Raw genomic sequence first — 22,224 nt, 5'->3', positions numbered from 1 at the left:
TTAAATGAGGTATAGAAGGAAATGGCAAACCACTGCAGTATTTTTGCAAAGAAAACCCCAAACGGAGTCACAAAGAGTCAGACATGACTGAAAATAACAATAACAACAACTTGGCTGGAAATCCAATCCCATTTGACAGGTATATTGGCTGTATGACTCTAGGCTCAAACTTCCTAGTCGTCAGCCTCCCTATTTGAAAGATTACCTCCTCTATCTTGCTCTCCTAGTTTTTTGACATGATGTTGATACATCACTTAAATGATAAATCAGCATTTAGTAAGCACCTGCTATGTTTCGGGCATTCTTCTAGGCATACTTCTTTTGTATATACAAAATAAATAGACAATTTAGTGAAAGGCAGGCACTAGTATTTGGGGGAGTCCAGTTATATAGAATCAAATAGTACAAAGTACTGAACAGAGATGGTTCTTTGGCATTTCAAATCACTTGTACTTGACCTGACTCATGCTTGGAGGAGTATCCTACAAACCAGAATGAATATTGAACTACATAGCAAATAAACAAACCAATGAATAATTAAATGAATGAAAGAACAAACAAACAAGCCCATAAGCATGCACTTTGTATATTACTGGAACATGCTTTTCTGTATTTGGAAGTGCTCTTTCAGACTGATAATGAGTTATCGTTATTAGTATTCATTAAATGCTAGATACCCACTTATTATCATGTTTTGAAAAATTCAAATTATGACTTGATTAAAAGTGCAAAATCATTAGTGGGTTCCTAAACATTTGGAGATAAAGGTCAGCAATCTTAGAGAGATACTCCCATGTCCTATATTTTCCTACTAATCCTTTACCCTCCCTGTGACACTGTTTCTTCGCAAGTATGGGTGAATTCACTTTGTAAAATTAAAAAAAAAAATCAGATGTTTAGAGGTTATCTTGCCCAGTTCTTTAATCCTTTGAGAATGCTTGGTTTACCCCCTGCCCCCCCCCATGTTCTCCCCCCAACTTCCCCTCCCCCCTTCTCCTGAGTTGGGATTACTTTTCTCTTTCTCATGGCCTGTGCTGTGGCTTTCATGGTTGCCCATTTCTCTTCCTCTGAATAATGGGACATTTTAAAACCTAGCTCTATTACAAAGGTGGCCCATTCAATCAATGGGTGGATACCACCAATCTAGGTCATCCTTGAGCATAAGCTTCCCTGAACACAGAGTACTCTGATAATTAAAGTGCCCCTGTACATTCTACTCTATAAATATTTACATCCTCAATGTACTACAAGTCCTAGACCTGATATTATCCTAACAGATTCTTTCCCTCTCAAGGATCTCATGTTCATTAAGAGAGCCTGCATTTACACTAAAGCAGGGCTTTTAAAATTTTATTAATTAATTAAATTTTGGGGTGGGGTGGGGCAATGAGGGTTAAGTGACTTGCCCAAGGTCATACAGCTAGTAAGTGTCAAGTGTCTGAGACTGGATTTGAACTCAGGTCCTCCTGAATTGAGGGCCGGTGCTTTATCCACTGCGCCACCTAGCTGTCCCCTAAAGCAGGGCTTCTTAAACTTTTTCCACTCATGATCCCTTTTCCCCCACAGAAACTATTACGTGACCCTGGGTAAGTAGGTATATAAAATAGGTATACCTAACATTTTACTGTAGCCAATTTTTATGACACGAACCCCCACATTCAGTTACATGACCCCATATGGGGTCACAAACCACAGTTAAATAGCTAGTCACTAAAGCATGCCAGATGTTTAGATCAGACACTTTTAGAATGAAAACAAAGGGACTGAAGTCCTCAGTAGGCTAGTATATAGATGACTAACATGCATCTTATGCAGGAAAATTCAGGACTAGATATCAGAATTAAGGTCTTAGCAACATCCCCAGGATAGCGGGTGGGATGCTTATGAGCAAACAAACATATACAGATTGGGAAAGGCCATCATGCCTGTGTTCAAGAATAGGAGACAAAGAAAACGCCCAATCAATACCTTGGAGAAGAATGTTTTCCTGTCTTAGCTTTTCTATTAGTGAAATACGGCTCATAATGATAGCTTCATGGATTTAGTGTAAAGAAGCCCTGATAAAACAGCTACAGTTTAAAAAAGGAATCCTTTGGTGAAACACAGTTTGATATTGGCACATCCCAGAATTTTTCTTAATGAGCTACAACTAAAACACCCATGTGGAACTGCTGAGATTCAGTTTGGCCCTTTGCACATAGTATATGTATAGAGACTGTGTCTGGGCTGTTGGTCACAGCTGGGATTTACAGAGTTGTAGATAATAGCCATTTTCTGTCTCTTAGATTCCCAATTTTCTCTGACACCTTTCCCTGCTGAAGAAGCACCTCTAAAATCTTTGATCTGGAATTGTGCCTGTTTCCCTTGTCTGATACAATTATGTCACAGCACATCTGAATGTTTCACTATTTCAAGATATACTTTAAGCTCCACCTCCTTATTTTCATGTATGATATTAAATTGCAATAGTAAGGTATTTGTAGAAGGGAACACTTTGTGGCTCATTCACATAGACAATGTGATGTGTTGGATAGAGATCCAGCCTTGGAGTCAGAATAGACTCATCATGCTGTTTGTGCAACCTCCAGTAGGGCTTTGTTGCTTAACTTTTCTATGCTCCAGATGACCTTTTAGAGTATAAATTGAAGATCATTTTCCTACTTATATTACTATAGGGAATTTTCTCACTAGACTCTCCATCATCAGGACCAATGAAATTAAGGGGCTAGACCAGAAGTGTCAAACATGTGGCCCATTGACTGCATTGTGGCCTGGGACACTCCAAGTGTGACTGGAACCAGGTTAAAATGAAATGGGGAAATGTTTAAGAAAATAAATAAAAATATTGTAAAACGCAGAAAAATTTAAAACTAAATCAATATGTGGCCCATAGTGATCTTTTTGTATGGATTAATCTTCCCTGATTTTATTTTATTTTGACACCAATGGTCTAGACCAAAAAATGATAACAAAAAATCACCTAATACAGAAAGGATGAAGTTTCTCCCCTCCTTTTCTGGTCCCCTCTGAATGAACTCTAGGATCCAGTTTTACTGACCTATTTGCTGTTCTTCCATCCTGCCACTACTCCAGTCACCCTGCCTCCAAACTGGCTGTCCTCCATTAGCTGGAATGTTTTTCATCACATGAGCCTCTTGGGATTCTTGACTTCCTTTAAGATTCAGTTCAAATGATACCTTCCCTTGACACTTACTAGCTGTGTGACCCTGGGTAAGTCACTTAACCCTTATTGCTCCACAAAATAACCAACCCAAAAAACAAAAACAAAAAACACAAAACAATCAAATGATACCTTCCACAGGAGACTTTTCCAAGTCCTCGAGTTATTAAAGATTTTTCTTCTAAGTTTCTCTTCCATCTACTTTGTATATCTTTTATATACCTAGTTCTTTACATGTTGCCTCCCTAATTAGATTATAAACTCCTTAAGGGGAGGAACTATTTTTTTCCTTTAATTATTACTCCCCAGAATAGCATGGTGATTGGTACATAGTAAGGACTTAATAAATGTTTGTTGACTTTCCAGCATTCTCCAGACTTTTCATGTCCCATCTACCCTCAACCTTTCCTACCTCCTGTCAAATTCCCATGAAATATCCAATATCCTGTTGACTTATCCTAATATCTAGTCTTCTATATTGGTCCCAAACCTAGGTCTCCCCTCCTTCTCCAGTTTTACACATGAGCACACATGTATGTATGTATGTATATACAGAATAACTACCAAATAGATAAAATGTACAGGAATATACTAGGAGCACTGGGAAAGGGATTGTGGGAAAAGTGGCAATTGAACAGAATCTTGAAATAAGTTAGAGATTCTACTTGAAGAAGTAGAATTGAGGAGGGAGAATGTTGTATGCATTAAAGATACTCAATGTATCTTTGATGTAAAAGTAGAGAGACAAGAGATGGGGCTTTATGTATTAGATGAAAGAAGTTGGCCAGTATGGACCATAGAGTGCATGGTGGGAAATAGTGTGTAAGAAGATTGGAAGGATAGGAAGCGGCCAAGATGTGAAAAGCATTAAATGCCAAGCAGAGGAATGTATACAGTCCCAGGATCTCCCAAGCCTCTTCAACTATAACGTTTTTTTAAAATTCTGTTTCCTCTTCCCACTTTGCTTTTGACTGATCCCTATTAATTTACTAGGATTCCCTCTACCATTTTGGGGGCAAATTATAGTCAGCATTCCCGTACAGGTTCATATCTTTGGAATGTTTAATTTTTCAGTTTTCCTTAAAGCTTGTTCAAGGTATTCACTGAAGCTAGAGTTGCTTGGGCAGGAATACAAAACATGACTACCCAGGGCCATACTTACTTGGTTCCTAACAAACTCTTCCCTAAATCTGACAAAGACAATCCTTTTGAAGAGGCTTTCCCCTCTAATCACATCTCCAGGAAGAGATTAAATTCTTCCACTTTTCTAATCTTCCATTCATCTCAGCATTAGAAATATTGGTGCTATTGCACTTTTCCTGAAAATTATTTTTTCTTGCCTTGAATTCTTTAGTCATTTAAAGTTCTGCACATGAGGAATTGAGACCTGTGCCTTTTGCCCTCTTATAGATAATGAGGGCAGCTGCCTCCACAGAAATGCCATAGAAAAAGGCATCTGTTGGACAAATTGTGGAGCCTCCCTGGCTGAAGGAATTGCTTCTCTCTCTTTTTCAAGATTATGTGCTTTTGATTGTCAAGGGCAGTCTCTGCTGCTTTCATTCTGCCCCTCTTCTTTCTAACCTCCACCTTGTACGTTAGACTATCATATATTTGTATAAATCCTCCATTTTTCTTTTCTGAGCTCAGTGCAATGTACATTACTACTCATGCATAAAAGATGCACTGAAAATTCCTACCATGCTGCAATAAGTGTTTATTTTTATTGTGGTGAATCAGGCTCTCAGGCAATGTCTTCAAGAAACAAACATTTATAGCACAGGTGGTTTGGTCCAGAGTAATGCTTATCTCCATCTTATCTATTAAGAACTAAAGAAGGTATTATCACTAACTAGCTGTGCAAGCTTGGGAAGACACCTTGACCTTTATAAATGGATTTTTGGTGTATTTGTAAATCTAGATCTGGGAGGAGGGGGATCTTTAGCAGTCATCTAGTCTAACACCCTTATTTTTTAGATGAGAAAACCAAGGACTGGTGAGGGGATGTAGGTGCATAAGGTTATTTAGGTAGGAAATAGCAGAAAGGACATTCAAACTCAGGTACTATGATTGCAAATTTAGTGCCATTTATATTGCCTCTAAGATCAGGGAAGGAAAGGACATTTAAATTTATCTGGCCTAACACCTCTCACTTTCCAGCTGAGCAAACTAAGGATCAAATTGGTTAAGTAACTTCAAATCAATCACACAGGCACCTAGAGGCAGGATCTGAACTCATGGATTCTGACTCAGTTTAGTGTTTTGTTTTGGTTTTTAGTACTCCATGCTGCTATTTAGGCATTAATCTCTTCATCAGTAAATGAAAAGTTTAGGTTAAATGATCTCTTAGGTCTGTTATACTTTTCAAATTACATAATCCTATTCAACATTAGAGGCTATGTTTTATTCAAACCTGGGTTTGAATTGTTCCTACCAGTGTGATTTTAGGCAAGTCTAGTTAGCACTCTATGTATTCCGAGTTTCCTCATCTGTAAAGAAGCAGATTGAGATTCTCTTGGGATATTAATTATAAATGGTATTCTATGAAGTCTTGAAATTTTCAGAAGGATGTTAGTGTCATAGGAAAATAAAAAGGACATAATACATTGTCATGCTTGTTATCATAGCCTCAGAAAGGGAGACCTTGATGTGGTCATTTAAATGGAAAAATCCAGTGTGTTTCTACTAGATACCCTGCTGATTACTCATTATGGCAAGAAAGCCATCCTGAGCTCTCAAAGACTTTGCCATTAGCATGCAACCTCTTGTAAGATCCATACCAAAATGGATAGGCTTTGAGTAAAAGTTTAGTAATGGACTATGTGCTTATTGTTAAAAGAATATTCCATATAAGTGTGGAGGGGATCATCACCAGAAGGTGGGTTACTAGGTTTTGCATGTTTTCAATCACAGCAGTTCTGAAAGATGATCTATTAAGACATAGATGAGTTGTAGACAAAGTGTCCCTAATGTTGTTTCAGTGGACATAGTATCCCTAATGAAAAAAATTCTTAAAATATTGAGGTAATTTAACTTGAATGTTCTAAAAATGAACTAGTATTGAAAAGTCATCAGAAGAATTAGGCCTTTTGATTTGAGATTCTGATATAATCTTTGGAGTATAAATGAGTCATTTTTAATTCTTTTGGGAAATTGCCTAGATTTTTATATAAATACAGTAAGTAAGAGAAATGTCTTTGCATAATTCTGAAGTCTTAAAGGTTATTTTTTCCTTCTGTGTAGCTAAAGCACTTGGAATTCACAAGACAAGTGAGGAAATAAAAATGTTTTTCATTAACGTGCCATATTTCAGAACCTTTTACGTTCAGCATATAAGCTCATAAAAACATTCCAAGATCTTCAGACTTGGGAGGTAACCAAGAAACTCATAAACTCCAATTTCCTCTCTTTGAAAAGGGGGTGGGCTTGGTGCTAGTTCTTTGAAGAGGAAGATTAGTTGACTACCTCCATGGTGTGGTTTGATTATGACAAAAAGGCTCGACTACCTGCATATTGTTTTACTTTGGTCTGAAATTGCTACCATTAAAATGACTAACAGGCAGTAGCCTTTGGGAATTATCTCCAAAGGACCACATTTAAAATACATATATGTCCTTCTATTATAAGATAATATTTTACCAGAATGGCTAGCTGACCTTACTACTTACTAGTAAGGTCTTAAGGGCTAGTTACATACTGGCAATGTGAGGATCAGATAGAGTACAGTTAAGGCAGTAGAACCCATCAAGTGAATCGTTATCTCTAGGGACAGAGTTAGTTCATTGAATGATAGATTCTTACAGCTGGAAGGGAAAATAACAGAATCCAACCTTCTCATTTTACAGCTGTGAAAACCAAGGTCTGGAGAGGTGAATTAACTTACTCAAGATCCAATTGTCTCTGAAATGCACTTTCAACTTTAGTACCTTGATGTTATATAGGATGCTAAACATTGTCCCTTTGGGCTTTATCGTGATTGCTGATTTTGATTATTCTTTTTCATAGCAATTAACCCTGGTCCTAGAGCTACCAGATTTCTAATGTTGCAACCAAATCTAAGGTGGGCAGAGATCTTGCTTTTCCACAAAGGTTCAGGCCTCAAACAAACCTATACTTGGTCTTGGTCTGGTCTCTAAACAGATGGTATTAGGTTTATACTCTCTCATTACAATCTCATCTTAAAGTAGAACTCTGGGAGAAAATCTCTAAAACAAAGTTTCAGAATGAACAAGAGTTGTGTAGACTCTCCCTATAGTCAGTAAATAGACTTTTTTCTAAAAAGGTACTCAACGTACAAAGTAGATCAGGTATAGGACAGCTATTTATTTCCTCCACAAAATAAGTGCTTAAACACAAGAGACTCATTAGCATAGCCTGATAAATAATGAAAACATGAAACAGTAACTCCTATTTATTCTTTCAGGAGACAAATCCTTTGGGATATGCAGTACTGCTGAACAGATACATTGCAAGAACTGCACTATTCAAACAACTCAAGTTTATATCTCCTGATGAGCTAGAAATAGTTGAGTCATTCTTTGTCATTTCATTTGTAATATCTTCATGGTGTTAACCTTCTCCTTTAAAAATCTTTATATTAGGAAAAAGAACATGCCCACAGGGCAGCTAAAGGGTACAGTGGATAGAATGCTGGACCTAGAGTCAGGAAAACCTCTGTTCAAATATAGCCTTAGATACCTACTAGCTGTGTGATTCTGAACAAATCATTTAACCTGTTTGCTTCAGTTTCCTCAATGGTAAGCACTGTAACAGGTGCTTAATAAATGCTTATTCCATTATATTCCATCTACTGGGCAACCAAATGCTTAGCAGATCCTCACCATTCAAACTCATTAGATTACTGCCAATGCTAGGAACATACATCCCATGGTTGTTCTTCATTCACCTATATGAAGAGAAACAAAGCAAAATGAACAGACAGGATCGTAAGATCCCATAATAATCTCATCTAGACAAGGGCACATATTCTTGTTGCCATATGTGAGCAGTCATATTTGTTACTGAAAGGGAAGAAGAACACATCATTGGAAATCTGAAGGAGGACTTGAAGTGTTCTTATATGCACAACAAATAGAAGGAAAGTCTGTATGGTCTCTCCTTTTGAAGTTTCCTAGATGGCCATCTTTTCCTGGCTCAGTGGCCTATCTTCTTTGGCACAGAACTATCCCCTTGTCAAGGGACTAATAAGAGAAGTTTGCATTATTCTAAAGCTTAAGTCCTTAAATGCTGAGCAAGAATACACCTTTCCAGAAGTGGTTCAGGACACAAGCATATCCCTATTCCTGTTCCATGCTATGTCCCTCAAAGGACCACCAGAATCGCTAGGGATTACCCCCATTACACAAGACCTCACTGTGCCCCTATTTGCATCAGTCTAATTTCCTCCCACCTTTCCAGAAATTTGTATGAGGCTAAAGAGGTTGTCCTTATTGAGATTTTGTGTTGGGGCGGCTAGGTGGCACAGTCGATAGAGCACTGGCCCTGGAGTCAGGAGGACATGAGTTCAAATGTGACCTCAGACACTTGACACTTACTGGCTGTGTGACCATGGGCAAGTCACTTAACCCCAATTGCCTCACCAAAAAAAGAAAGAAAGAAAGAAAGAAAGAAAGAAAGAAACAAAGAAAGAAAGAAAGAAAGAAAGAAAGAAAGAAAGAAAGAAAGGAAGGAAGAAAGAGATTTTGTCTCAAGTCTCTCTCCAATGTTGACTGTGACTGATTCTACCAGTTTAATCATTCAGCGTAATTCAGACTCCTCCTATACTTAGATTCTTGGTGCCTTTTGGAAATTTGTAGTCTTGGGCCTGAGTAGATGAGATAAGGACTGGGTAGATATCAGTTACGGATATGTATATAATGGTTAGATGTGAATGTGCAGGTGACACAGCCTGCCAGGCTGTGTCAATGATGGCCCAACTTGCATGAAGAATACTTGTGCAGACTTCCTTAGCACAACTCTGTCCAATATAGCCCACTATTCCCCTACCTAAGAAAACCCCTGCAGACTTCCATGATGATGTTGGGCCAATAGGCAGAGTTGTCAGACTTAATATACCAGAAAAGCATCAAAAGCATGTTATCACTTGTCCCACAGAGGAATTTCAGACAAATTTTCTAGGGATGTCTGACTCCACATAAACTCAGTTGATTGTGCTAAATTGCTTGTATGTCCTTTCCTTTCCTTTTGTTCCTAGATGCAAGAAGCTTAGTCTTAAGACCACATGTTTCTCCAATTGAGAAATGGTCAAAGGATATGAACAGGCAGTTTTCAGGTGAAGAAATTAAAGATATCTGTAGCCATATGGAAAAAAAAATGTTCTTGATCACTATTGATTAGAGAAATGCCAAGTAAAACTACTCTGACGTACCACCTCATACCTATTCAATTAGCCACTATGACAAAAAAGGAAAATAATAAATGTTGGTGGAGATGTGGGAAAATTGGAACACTAATGCACTGTTGTCAGAGTTGTAAACTGATCCAACCATTCTGGAAAACAATTTGGAACCATGCCCAAAAGACTATAAAACTATGCATACCCTTTAACTGAGCAATACCATAACTAGGTCTATATCTGGAAAAGATCATAAAAAATGGGAAAGGATTCATATGTAAAAAAATATTTATAGCTGGTCTTTTTGTGGTGGCAAAGAACTGGAAATTGAAGGGATGCCCATCAACTGGGGAATGGTTAAATGAGTTGTGGTATATGAATGTAGTGGAATATTATTGTACTGTAAGAGATGATCAGCAGATGAATTTCAGAAAAACCTGGAAAAACTTACATGAATTGATGTCGAGTGAAATGAGCAGAACCAAGAGAACATTTTACATAGTATCAACAATACAGTGTGATGATCAACTGTGATAGACTTAGCTCTTCTCAGCAATACAATGGTTCAAGATTATACTAAAAGACTCACAAAAAAAAAATGCTCTCCACATACAGAAAAAAAGAACTATGGAATCTGAATGCAGATTGAAGTATACAATTTTCGTTTTTTTTGTTTGTTTGTTTTTTTGTTTTTGTTTTTGGCCCGGCAATGAGGGTTAAGTGACTTGCCCAGGGTCACACAGCTAGTTAAGTGTCAAGTGTCTGAGGCTGGATTTGAACTCAGGTCCTCCTGAATCCAAGGCCAGTGCTTTAACCACTGTGCCTTCTTGCTGCCCCAGTATACAATTTTCACTTTTGGTTTGTTGTTTCTTCTTTCTTGTGTTTTTCCCCCTTTTGTTCTGATTCTTCTCTTACAATATGACTAATGTGGAAATTTGTTTAAGATGATGGTAATGTATGTGGGAGAAACATTTGGAACTCAAAATCTTTTTTAAAAAAATTAATTTTAATTTTTTTTTTAGAATTTTCCTTAAGTTACATGTAGGAAAAAAAAATTTTCATGTTGATTTTTTAAAACTTTATGTTCTAAATTTTCTTCCTTCCTCCCTCCCTAACCTTCCCTATGCAATCAAGAAATTCAATATTAGTCATACATGTGTAGTTATGTAAAACATCTTCACATTAGTCAAGTTGTGAAAGAAAATAGACAAAATAACTTTAGAAAGAGGAACTAACAAATAAAATTATATTTCATTCTGTATTCCAATGCCATCAGTTATTCCTCTGTTGATAGTTTTTGCATTTTTCATACATCCTTCTGATAGCATCCTGTTCATCATTTCTTTCACAGTTACTATTGCTACCTGTATTACCCTTAATCCTATTCCCTCCCCTTGATATTTACTCTATTTTCTATCTTCTTTCATCCTATCCCTTCTTGAAAATGTTTTACTTTTTACTGTTCCCTCCCCCAATCTGCCTTCCCTTCCTTCACCTCTCCCTCCCTTTTCTCCATCCCCTCCCAATTTCCCTCAGGGCAAAATTACTATACCCACTTGAGTGTATATGTTATTACCTCTTTGAGCAATTTTAGTGTGTATGTTATTCCCTCTTTGAGCCAATTCTAATGAAAGTAAGGCTCACTCACTCTCCCACTCCTTCCCCATCTTCCCCTCTACTCCATAAGCTTTTTCTTGTTTCTTTTATGTGAGCTACTTTTCTCCAATTCACCTCTCCCTTTCCCTTTCTTCCAGTGCATTCCTTTTACCACTGAACTTTATTTTAAAGATATCATCATGGGTCAGCTAGGTGACACAGTGGATAAAGCACTAGCCCTGGACCCAAGAGGCCCTGAGCCCAAATCCAGCCCCAGACATAAGCCACCCCACCCTGCCTGTCCCCACCCAAAACCAAGGATAAACAAACAATAAATGCTTTACAGATATCCCTTTATATCCAATTCACACCTGTGCCCTCTAAGTATATTCCTTTCAGCTGCACTAATACTGAGAAAATTCTTATGACTTAGAAATATTATCTTCCCATGTAGGAACAAAAAAAGTTTAACCTTTTAAGTCCCTCATTATTTCTTTTTCCTGTTTACCTTTTTATTCTTCTCTAGGGTCTTGTATTTGAAAGTCAAAATTTCTATTTAGTGCATTCTTTCAAATTCTATTTTACCTTCTGCTTCTAGAATATCTGGGCAATTTTCCCTGTCAATTTTTTGGAAAATGATTTCTAAACTCTTATTTTGATCATGGTTTTCAGGTAGTCCAATGATTTTCAGATTATCTCTCCTGGATCTATTTTCCAGGTCATCTGTTTTTCCAAGGAGATATTTCATATTGCCCTCTATTTTTTTATTCATTTGGATTTGACTTATGATGTCTTGTTTTCTCATAAAGTCACTAGCTTCCATTTGTTCTATCCCAATTCTTAGGCAATTATTTTCTTCAGAGAGCTTTTGTATCTCCTTTTGCATTTGGCTTTTCAAGCTGTTGACTTTTTTCTCATGACTTTCCTGCATCACTCTCATTTCCCTTTCCATTTCTTCCCCCACCTCTCTAAATCTTCTCTATATCTCTCTTACTTTCTCTTCAAAGTCCTTTTTGAGCTCTTAGATGGCCTGAGACCAATTCATTTTTTTTTTGGAAGCTTTGGATGCAGGAGCTTTAAGTTTGTTATTATCTTCTTCTGAGGGTGTATTCTGGTGTACCTGCCCCCCAAATAAGTTTTCCATGGTCTAATGTTTTCTCTGCCTACTCATTTTGACCATCTATTTCTTGGCTTTTAACTCCTTCTTAACATGTAGTGTGTAGTGCTGCTTCCAGGATGGACTATCCCAAGCTACAGGGGACCCAGGGAGCGATTAGGCTTATTTTCAGCCTACTTGGCCTGTAAGTAACCATGGCCCACTTTCTCTTTGACCCAGAACCAGATGTCTGATTGAAAAATTATTCTCTGTGGTCAGAAGCTTGGGTTTCTTGTGCCCTTCCCCGACTGGGTGACTGCCACTCAAGTTGGCTTTGCTAGTTCAGAACATGGCACCTTGCCCATGTTCCAGCAGAAACCACAGCTATTGCCCCCAACTGCTTGACCCCCTCACAGTGGGCAAGCCAATCCTCAGAAGAAGCAGCTGAAGATTCTGAGGCTCTGTAGGTGCCACCTGCCAGAGGCTGGTCCTGCTCTGCACACCTCGCTCCTCTCTCAGCCTGAACAGCAGGTGGTCCCAATCACCTAATTAAAGTATTTTTCACTGGAAAATAGTCTTACTCTGTTCTTATGTGGGTTATGCTGCTTCAGGAATTGTTGTGTGTGGATGGATTTGTTAGGAGTGGTGAGAGTCACCATCCTCCACCATCATGGCTCTGCCCCTCTGGAACTCAAATCTTACAAAAGTGAATGTTGAATACTATCTTTACATGTAATTTGGAAAAAAAAATGTCTGGTACAAAACAAAACAAAAAAGACCACATGTCAAAGAGAAACAGAGGTTGAGTACTAGGACTATGTAGACAGTTAATGTAGAGAATTCCAGCTGAATGATTAATACCTGGGTCTCTGAAAATTATCCAGATTGGTGAGTTATTTCCTGATGGATTTTCCCCAGTAGATCAATTTATCCTGGAATTGGGGAAATAAAAGAGTTAAGTATAAATAGGGATTTTCCAATAGTCAATTTTGAGGCAACTAAGAGGGGAGAGAAGCTTTTAGTGATAGAGCTGCTTTTGGGTCATGGTGTTCTGGAGCTAAGAAATGTGTAAAATGACTTAAAAGGCTCTTAATAATCACAGACCAAGCAGTTCTTCATAGCATATCCAGTTATCTGGTCATTCAAAATCTAATATTGATAAGATATAATCTATTCCACAAAGTTGACAGATTGTGGCACTAAGCAATTACATCAATTAATTTACACATAATTACATATGCACTGACAGCAACTATTCCCTGAGGGCCATGAACATATTAGGCTGAATATTTGATTATAGATGATACTTGATGGAAAGTACATGAAAACCTTTGGGACAACTAATTGTTTGCCTGATAGGAAGTAGTCTCGAGATCAGTGGATCATTTTATTTTTTCTGCAGTAAAGCATAATTTGCTTGGCATGAAGAATGTTCCTCTGTTTTTTAAGCTATGCTTTTTATTCAGTTTCATGCCCCTACTTTTGGTGGGATAGACAAAACAGCATAAAAAACAAGTTTCTGAATGTAAACTCAATGAGAGCAGAGATTTTCTTGTTTATGACTTTGTATCCCTACCATTTACCATGATACTTTACACATAATAGGTGATTATATAATTTTGTTTAATTCTAATTGAATTAGCTCCATCTAACCCTTCTCCTGCAGTCATATCTTTAGGGACCAGATAAATAAGACACTTTGTGATCTAAAGGTGGGTTGCAAATCTAATAATAATTATGATGATGATGATATACTTATCTTTAAGATTTCAAAGATTTACTTTTAAGACTTGCAGAGTCCTTTGTTCATGTCATTTTACTATATCCTCACAAGAACCTTTTAATGAAGGTACTATTCATCCTATTTTTCAGATGAGGAAATTGGGGCTCAGAGTAGTTAAATGATTTTTCCAAGGTCACACAGTGACTGAGATAGGAATTCAATTCAGTTCTTCCTGACTCCTCATCTAATACTCTGTCTACTCTGCCACCTATCTGACTCCTTGTTACTTGGTATGAGGCTCATGGAGAAAGTCAATTAGCTTATGTTCCCATTTTTATTCAACTTCATGCCAGAGGTGTCATATACTTTTAGGCATCTTTCATAAACACACACTGGAATCCCTGCACTCTTTTTCTCTACCTATGACCAGCTGTTGTATGGACCAGTCAATTTACATCCTTAGTTACTGAAAAGACTGGAGGATGTTATGAGTCACTACCAAGGATATTTGAAAGAGTATAGAAAATGAATGATATACCACAAGATTAAAGAAAGGCCAATGCCCTGATTATCAAAAAAAGGAAAGAGAATGAGATTTGTAAACTATAGACCAGTCAACTTGACTTCAAATATTAAAAGAATTCTAGAATGAGTTATTAAAGAAACCTTTATAAAGGTAAGTGAGGATCACAATGAGCTATGACATCATCAAAACTAGGTAATTCCATGGGAAACTTACATTTTAAACAATGGTAAATCAATATTCTGTCAATACAATTGATAAAACTTTTATAAAAATATTTTATTAGGGAACCTTCCCCCCCTAGTTGTTTTTTTTTTGCTAGACTTCTGGAAAGGATAGAAAGCTATTAGAGGATAGTATAATTAAATTGATTTGGAATTGATTAGATGCCAAGATTTAAGGAATAGACATTAATTGCTTAATCCTTTTTTGGACAAAACACTGTAGTAAATTGCCCTTGGGATCTGTGCTAGATGCTTAGTATTTAACTATTTTGTCAGTGACTTAGATAAAGGCTTGGATAGATAGAGTTATACATATCACATTTTCAGATGATACAAAGCTAGGAGAGAAAGCTAACACATTGGATGACAAAGTCAGAATCCCAAAATATCTTGATGGGTTAGAATGTTTGGACAAATCTAAAAAGACTGAATTTAATGGAGAGAAATATAAAACTTTATACTTGGGTTCAAAAATTGATTATAAGTATGAGATGAGGGAAGCATGGTTAGACAATAGGTATGAACAAAATTCAGGGTTTTAGTAGACTTCAAAAATCAATATGAATTAACATCATGATATGGTAAACCAACAACAACAAAAAGAAGCTAACGTGACCTTGGATAAATTAAAATGAGGTGTGTCAGGGATGGAATGGTCTGCCATAGGAGGCAAGGAGTTGTCCCTCTTAAGAAGTCTTCAAGAAAAAGTTAGATGATCATTCATTAGGTATCTTGGAGAAGTTATGTTTTTCATGTGTAGGGTGAACTAGATCATTATTGATGGCCCCCTTTGGCACTGAAATTACATCATCCTCTTTCCCCAACAATGTCGATAGCAACCTATCCATACATTATTATCCATCTAGTTCACATCTTCCCAAAAATTCTCCAAAAGGGTTTTACCCAATATGCTGGGCACTTGCATCTAGATGTCTTGACATTTCATGATAACAGTGAAGCATTCAGGTTGTAAACTGTTCATCTCTCCTTCCTTCTGTGAATGTATTACTTCCTTTTCCAGATATATATCTCTCAGATGGCACACTTTATGTTACTTTTGCTGGACAATTTTTCATGTGTAATCTATTTCAACATACATAGGCAGGGTATACATATCTCTATACTGACTATGCACATTGACATTATCCTTTTTTTAAATAAACATTTTTATTCAAAGTTTTGAGTTTCAAATTCTTTATCTCTCTCACTCCCCTCTCCCCTTCCTGAGGCATTAAGCAATTGGATATAGGTTATGCAATTTGACATTATTATTTAATCACAATCTTTAATTTTTTTTCACTTTTTATTTTTAGTTTATTTTTAATAGTATTTTATTTTATTTCCAATTACATGTAAAGACAATTCTCAACATTCATTTTTGTAAGATTTTAAGTTCCAAATTTTCCTCTCTCCTTCCCTTCCCTTCCCCTTCCTGAAGCCAGAAAGCAATATAGGTTATACATTATAATCATGTTAAACATATTTCCACATTAATCATGCCATGAGAGAAGAATCAGAATAAAAGGGGGAAAAAAACTACAAGAAAGAAAAAACAAAAACAAAAAACAACAAAAAATGCAAATAGTATGCTTTAATCTGCATTCAGACCCTATAGTTCTTTTTCTGACTGTGGAGAGCATTTTCCATCATGAGACTTTTGGAATTGTCTTGAATTATTTCATTGCTAAGAAGAATTGTTTATAACATTTGATCATCACACAATCACAATCTTAATTCTTTAGAAATCACTATGTAATATGACTTTAGATAGGCAGCATGGGGCTATAGAAAGAGTGGTGGATTTGGATTTTGAAGATCTTGGTTTAAAACATGGCTCTTCTAATTTTTGTTTTATATCTGAAACTCTAGCTCAGTACCCTGCAGTTATGAGTTATGTTAAGTAGCTTTTTGGAGCGTCTCTATTTCAGGCAAGCCCCAGATGTTCCTTACACTGGGACTACCTGCCTTGAAGCTGCATAAGTACTATGTTCCCCTTCCCTCTTCTGTTCTTAACTTCCAGCCTCACATGTATAATTATATCAATCCTATTATTACTTCTGGAAAGGATATGCCAATTTATTCCCACTTTGGCTTCACTCATGAATCTAATAACTCTTCTAACCAAAATACCATATATACAGCTACCACTCCTCTACATATGTTGTCTCCACTAAGTTCCTTGAAGGAAAGTGGTATTTTTCTTTTTTTTCTTTTTTTTTACTGGATAAAACGCTCTATTTACAAAACCCTCCCCCCACCCCCAAATAATACACGGACAGAATGCCGGGGCTCCTGGGCGGCCGGCGGCACTCAGGCGTCCCTCCGAGGCAAGGCGCTGAAGCACTCGGCGGCGAAACTCAAGATTTTGGCCTTCAGGAAGGTGGCCACCTGCTTGTTGGAGATGCCCTCCACCAGCCCCAGGTCCTCCACCTCCGCAAACGGGCCGTGCAGCTCCCGCCAGCCCATGATGAGATGGGCTTTCTTCTCCCCAGTGCGCTGCAGCCTGCGAAGCTCCTTGGCCGAGCCCGTGTTCAGCAGGCCCAGGATCTTCCTGTTCCATTTTGACCAGGAGCACAGCATGGCTTCGAGAGGACGCTGGTTGAGCCGAGTGGCTCCCACAGTCCGGTTTCTGCCGGCTGGCAGGAAGTGTTGCTCAAAGTCAGTGAAGGAAGCAATGGGTTTTTGGGTGAGCCCAGGGATCAGGATGTTCCCCCACCGATCTTCTCTGATCACTAGGTCCCCTGAAGCTGGGGCAAGCAGGTCCAACACATTCTCTTGGTAGATTTCCAAATAAGACATGTAGACAGTAACGGCCCAGGGTCGCCCTTCAGCACCCTCCTCCCAGGTTAGCTGCAAGAGGTCTTTGAGGGCCCGAGGGATAATTCCAGGCTGCTCTGGGCTGCCTAGCATTGTGTACGTCTTCCCTGCGCCTGTTGGACCATAGGCAAGCATACTGGCATTCTGTCCATTCATCAAGTGGCGAAGGATGGGCTGGACAAAGACAGCATAGATGTCCTGCTGGGTGCTTGTTTCCCCATAAAAGGCATCAAACTGGTATTTGAGCGTCTCCTGACTATTTCTCCCGTTGGCAATTTCCAAGGAGCAGCTGTCCAGGCCCCGGACACAAGAGCTCTCACTGGTGCTGCCAGTCTCTTCCACAAAGGGCCTAAGCCTCACAGCCACACGTACTCTTGCCACAGCAGGGCGTCAGCTGATTCTGCCTTTGCTCAGGTGGCTACGTGTAGCACCTGTAGCAGCAGGCGCTACCGTCATCTCTCAGGCTTCCGCTCCGCCGTTATCACCACTCCGCCCCCCCCCCGCCCCCCCCCAACCCAACTCCTTTTCCCGGTATTTTTCTTTAAAAAAAAAATCCAGAGCTTAGTCTTATATTTTGCATAGTAAGCACTTAAATGCTTTTCATTTATCCATCCATCCATCCACCCATTCTTTAGTGTTATTTGTACTTATTTCTCTTACACATCAAGAATTGTTTATTAGATCCAAAATGTGGTGGTTCCTCTGTAATTGATGAATAAAGAAATTTGGTATGGAAATTCTGATAGCTATTTTCAATTTTCAGTCTGTTTACATATTCTTCCTTCTTTGAACCAATTCTGATAAGAGATTCAAGCATTGCCCTTTCCCCATTTTCCCCTTCACTCTTTTATAGAAGAAAAAAACTTACTATTCTATCTCTCCCTTCCCATTTCTACCAGTGCATCCTTCTTTCTTACTCCTTCATTATTTTTGGAAATAATTCTACTATAATTGACTCACACTCATGTAAACTCCTTTTAATTGCCCTAATAATGATAAGGTTCTTAGGAATTGTGAGATTTAAAATTGGATATTAGATCATAAATCTCCCCTACTTAACCCTTCCCTTAATTCATCTCCCAGACTAGTAAATGGAAGAAGCTTCTGGTTTTCTAGATAGAGCCTTTATTGTATATAAGGTGTTGTTGATTAGAAGGATAGGAAAACAGAAATACAGTACAAATCGTCTTAAATCTAGGCTTAGTCTATATTCCTTATAAAAACTCACCAAACCGATTTAGGCCACCTTTGGAGTGAGTCAGACCGTCCGTGCCGCCCGGAGTCCCGCCAAACCGGCAAAAAAGGCTCCTCCCCTTCTCTCCACCCCGGAAGTCAAAAAACCCGGCAGGCAGTCTGACATGCGCAGCAGGCGGACTGTCCCCGGCAGGCAGTCTGACATGCGCAGCAGGCGGACTGTCCCCGGCAGGCAGTCTGACATGCGCAGCAGGCGGACTGTACCCGGCAGGCAGTCTGACATGCGCAGCAGGCGGACTGTTCATCTCCTCCCCAAAAGGGTGGTCCTTGAAAAACTGGCGTCTTTCAGTTATCCTAGCCGACTGTTAAAAACTTTCATATTTTACCACATTTCCCCCCTTTGCTTCCTCAAGAAATGGAATGTTTCCTTGATGGAACAGTAAAAAGAATATAATAACTTCTGCTGACTAATAATATGCGAACAACAATACAGAAAAGGAAGAGAGGAAAGTTTTGTCCAGAGGGACGATTTTTTTTTTTCTTTCCTCATGAACCGACGCTTTGACATTAGTCTTGCAAAGGGAGAGCCTCTGCAGAGAGTACATGTTACAGATAGTATATAACAGAAAGGAGATAGTAAAAGCTAATAAAGCAAAACAGTTCATATAAAGTCTCTGAGTTCTCTTGTCTTCTTGAAGTGGTAAGATGTCATCAGGAGGAAACTGGATTCTGGTCTGGAAAACTGGATTCTGGATTCTGGACTCTGGTCTGGAAAGCTGGATTTCTTCTTTAACTGTTTGAATTGCTGTATTTTTTTTTTTTTTACTAAACCTTAGCATAGCATTTTGCAATCAGTAACACTTTTTACCACCATGTGTCTGGATCAAAGTCAAATTTAGTATGTGTTCATGACACCTGAAAATGTTATGGAAAGGTTATCATACCATATCTCATGGTTCCGAGACAGCCAGTGATTGTGCTAGGCCACAGGTGAATTCAACTGAGTGAGATAAAAAGATAAGTAAGTTCAGTTAAATTAGGTTAAATTAGGAGGGAGAGAGGATGAATACTGGACTGTGCCTAGTAATTGTGCTCTACATAGTCACCATCATAAGCAAACCATGGACTTATGTATACCTGTCTCTCCTTTTGTTGCACATATATTCTCTCCAGGGCCTGCATCAGAGTTCACAGCAAGTTAGTCTCTGAAATGATAAGTTTCCATATTTCTGAAATCTCATTAATTTCACCAAAGACAATATGATGGTAAAAATGTGTGCTATGCTGCATAACTGAGAATATATTAGTGATATATACAATAATTCCAAACCATACCCAGAGTATAATGACATATAAATAATAAATGAATGTAAATAGCTGATTATATTAGACATTGTTACATAATCTTCTTTTAGACATTATTACATAATCTTCTTTTAGCAAGTAGACCACATCATCTTATACATGAATTCTCTAGTATAACAGTAGCAGATACTTAAAGTGGTGATTAATTCATCAAAAAGAAATAAGACTTCAATAAGCAAGATTCAATATTCAATAGCATATACTTAAAATGCCTTTGAAAAGTCACTTAGTTTACAAAATCGGGTTTTTAAAGAAAAGCAAAAGAAACAAAAGTAAAAAAAAAACAAAGCAAAACCAAAAACCAAAAATAAAAGGCAAAAGATTCGCTAAGCACCCTTTTGTGCTCTTAAAGAATTTAAAGGTGTGGTGAATTCCAGGTCTTTTCAGTGCCTTTCAAAAGTCAAAACAAAACAAAAAGCAAAAAGGATTAAAAAAAAATAGGTATAGGGTAGGGAAAAGGGTGGGAGAAATTGAGGTGGGCCAGAAAACTAGGCCATGTGCTTCAGTGCTTTTGCCTGTGGAAGGAAATGCTTGTTAAATTTTAAGGTATTTAAGCTGCTAGAGTTTGGGGTATGCCACATTGTTTTAACTGGTTCCCCAATTCTCTGCATGCCAAAGTGGCAGGGGTTTCTGAATTGTCATTGATCTTTCTAATGCTGTCATAATGTTCTTTATGGTAGAAAATGTGGAGTTCTCTAGCATCAGTTTTGTCTGTGCCACTGATTTTCAATAAAGGCTGATTTAATTGATGAACCACAACATTCAGCTGATGCTGCTTAGCAAATGCTACAATTGTATCATTTCCTCCCCACTTTCCAAATTTCTTTAATTCATCAACATATTCTTCAAAAGGGGAGTCATTTACTATAAAAGACTCAAACTCTTGTCTATGGTTAATCATATAAGAAGCAGCTTCTTGTCTGTGTCTGAGATGATTTCTACAGTGACCTTCTAGCTGGTCTGCTAAAGCCCTAAAAAGGCAATTTCTGTCTCCTGATACTTTACGAAGACTGAGTCCCAAAGCATTTAACTGATCAGTGGGATTATTAAATGGGAACTGCCTTTTTCCTCTGAACTCTCTTTGCTCTTTAACAGTTGCTATCTTTAGGGTTTTTACCTCTTTAGCGTCTACCTCAGGTCTATCTGAAATCTCTTCACCTATGAATGGTGCAGGCTTTATATGAGAGCAATGAATCCATGAGTCTTTTTCACCAATTTTAATGGCAGTAGGAGTTGTCAATAATACCTGAAAAGGTCCTTCCCAGGCAGGTTGAGTTCCACTGGTTTTCTGAAAATTCTTTACATATATTTTATCTCCTGGGTTGAAGTTATGCAATGAAAAGTCTAATGGTCCTGCCTGGACCACAGCTCCTGCCTCATGGAGTTCACGTAGCCTGGTCTGTAATTCCTGTATATAGGAAGCAACAGAAGTATCACCTCCCACCAGTGATGTATAAACTGGGGAAAAAGTTTTAGCTTGGATAGGAGGGTGACCAAAAAGCATTTCATAAGGAGATATATGAAGTTCTCCTCTTGGTCTACTTCGTAGATAGAATAATGCCAATGGTAGAACATCAGGCCATTTCAGTACATAATTTGCCAATCATACTCTTAAGCTCTTTATTCATACGTTCAACTTGGCCTGAACTTTGTGGATGGTAGGGCGTGTGGAATTTTGGAGTCACTCCCAAGAAAGAGTAGATTTGGGATAAAATCGAATCAGTGAAATGTGTGCCTTTGTCAGAATCGATGCGGGCTGGTGGGCCAAAACGAGGTACTATCTCTTTAAGAAGAATTTTGGCAACAAAGGCAGCTGTGGCTCGGGGGCTGGGAAAGGCCTCCACCCACCGAGTGAGCTGATCAACTATAACAAGGCAAAATTTATAATGTCCTGCTTTTGGCATAGTAATATAATCAATTTGTAAGTGCTCAAAAGGTGTATATGCTAGAGGACGCCCTCCATAAGCTTTGGCCTTAAAAGCATACTGATTATAAGACTGACATGTGGAGCAGCCCGAGCAGATTCGAGATGCTGTATTAGTCACACCTGGTGCTATCCAGGTTCTCTTAATAGAGTCTACAATGCCTTGTGTACCAAAATGGCCTTTTCTGTGAACAGAGAGGCATACCTGGTGGTAGAATTTCCGGGGAAG

General features: G+C 38.3%; 1 protein-coding gene across 1 annotated transcript in view; it reads right to left on the bottom strand.

Annotated features, from left to right (window-relative positions):
• LOC122747404 (kinesin-like protein KIF22) overlaps positions 1-17,968 on the bottom strand; it is a 33,040-nt gene extending 15,072 nt beyond the window's left edge. The window contains 2 exon segments of the mRNA XM_043993442.1: positions 16,967-17,287; positions 17,290-17,968. Of these exon segments, the coding sequence (XP_043849377.1) occupies positions 16,967-17,287; positions 17,290-17,968 (1,000 nt within the window).
• Positions 17,969-22,224: the final 4,256 nt, after the last annotated feature.

Source organism: Dromiciops gliroides, chromosome 1 (genome assembly GCF_019393635.1).
Source record: "Dromiciops gliroides isolate mDroGli1 chromosome 1, mDroGli1.pri, whole genome shotgun sequence".
NCBI classification, from domain to species: domain Eukaryota; kingdom Metazoa; phylum Chordata; class Mammalia; order Microbiotheria; family Microbiotheriidae; genus Dromiciops; species Dromiciops gliroides.
Note: the sequence above shows the minus strand (reverse complement) of the source record. Positions and strands in the feature narration are given on the sequence as shown.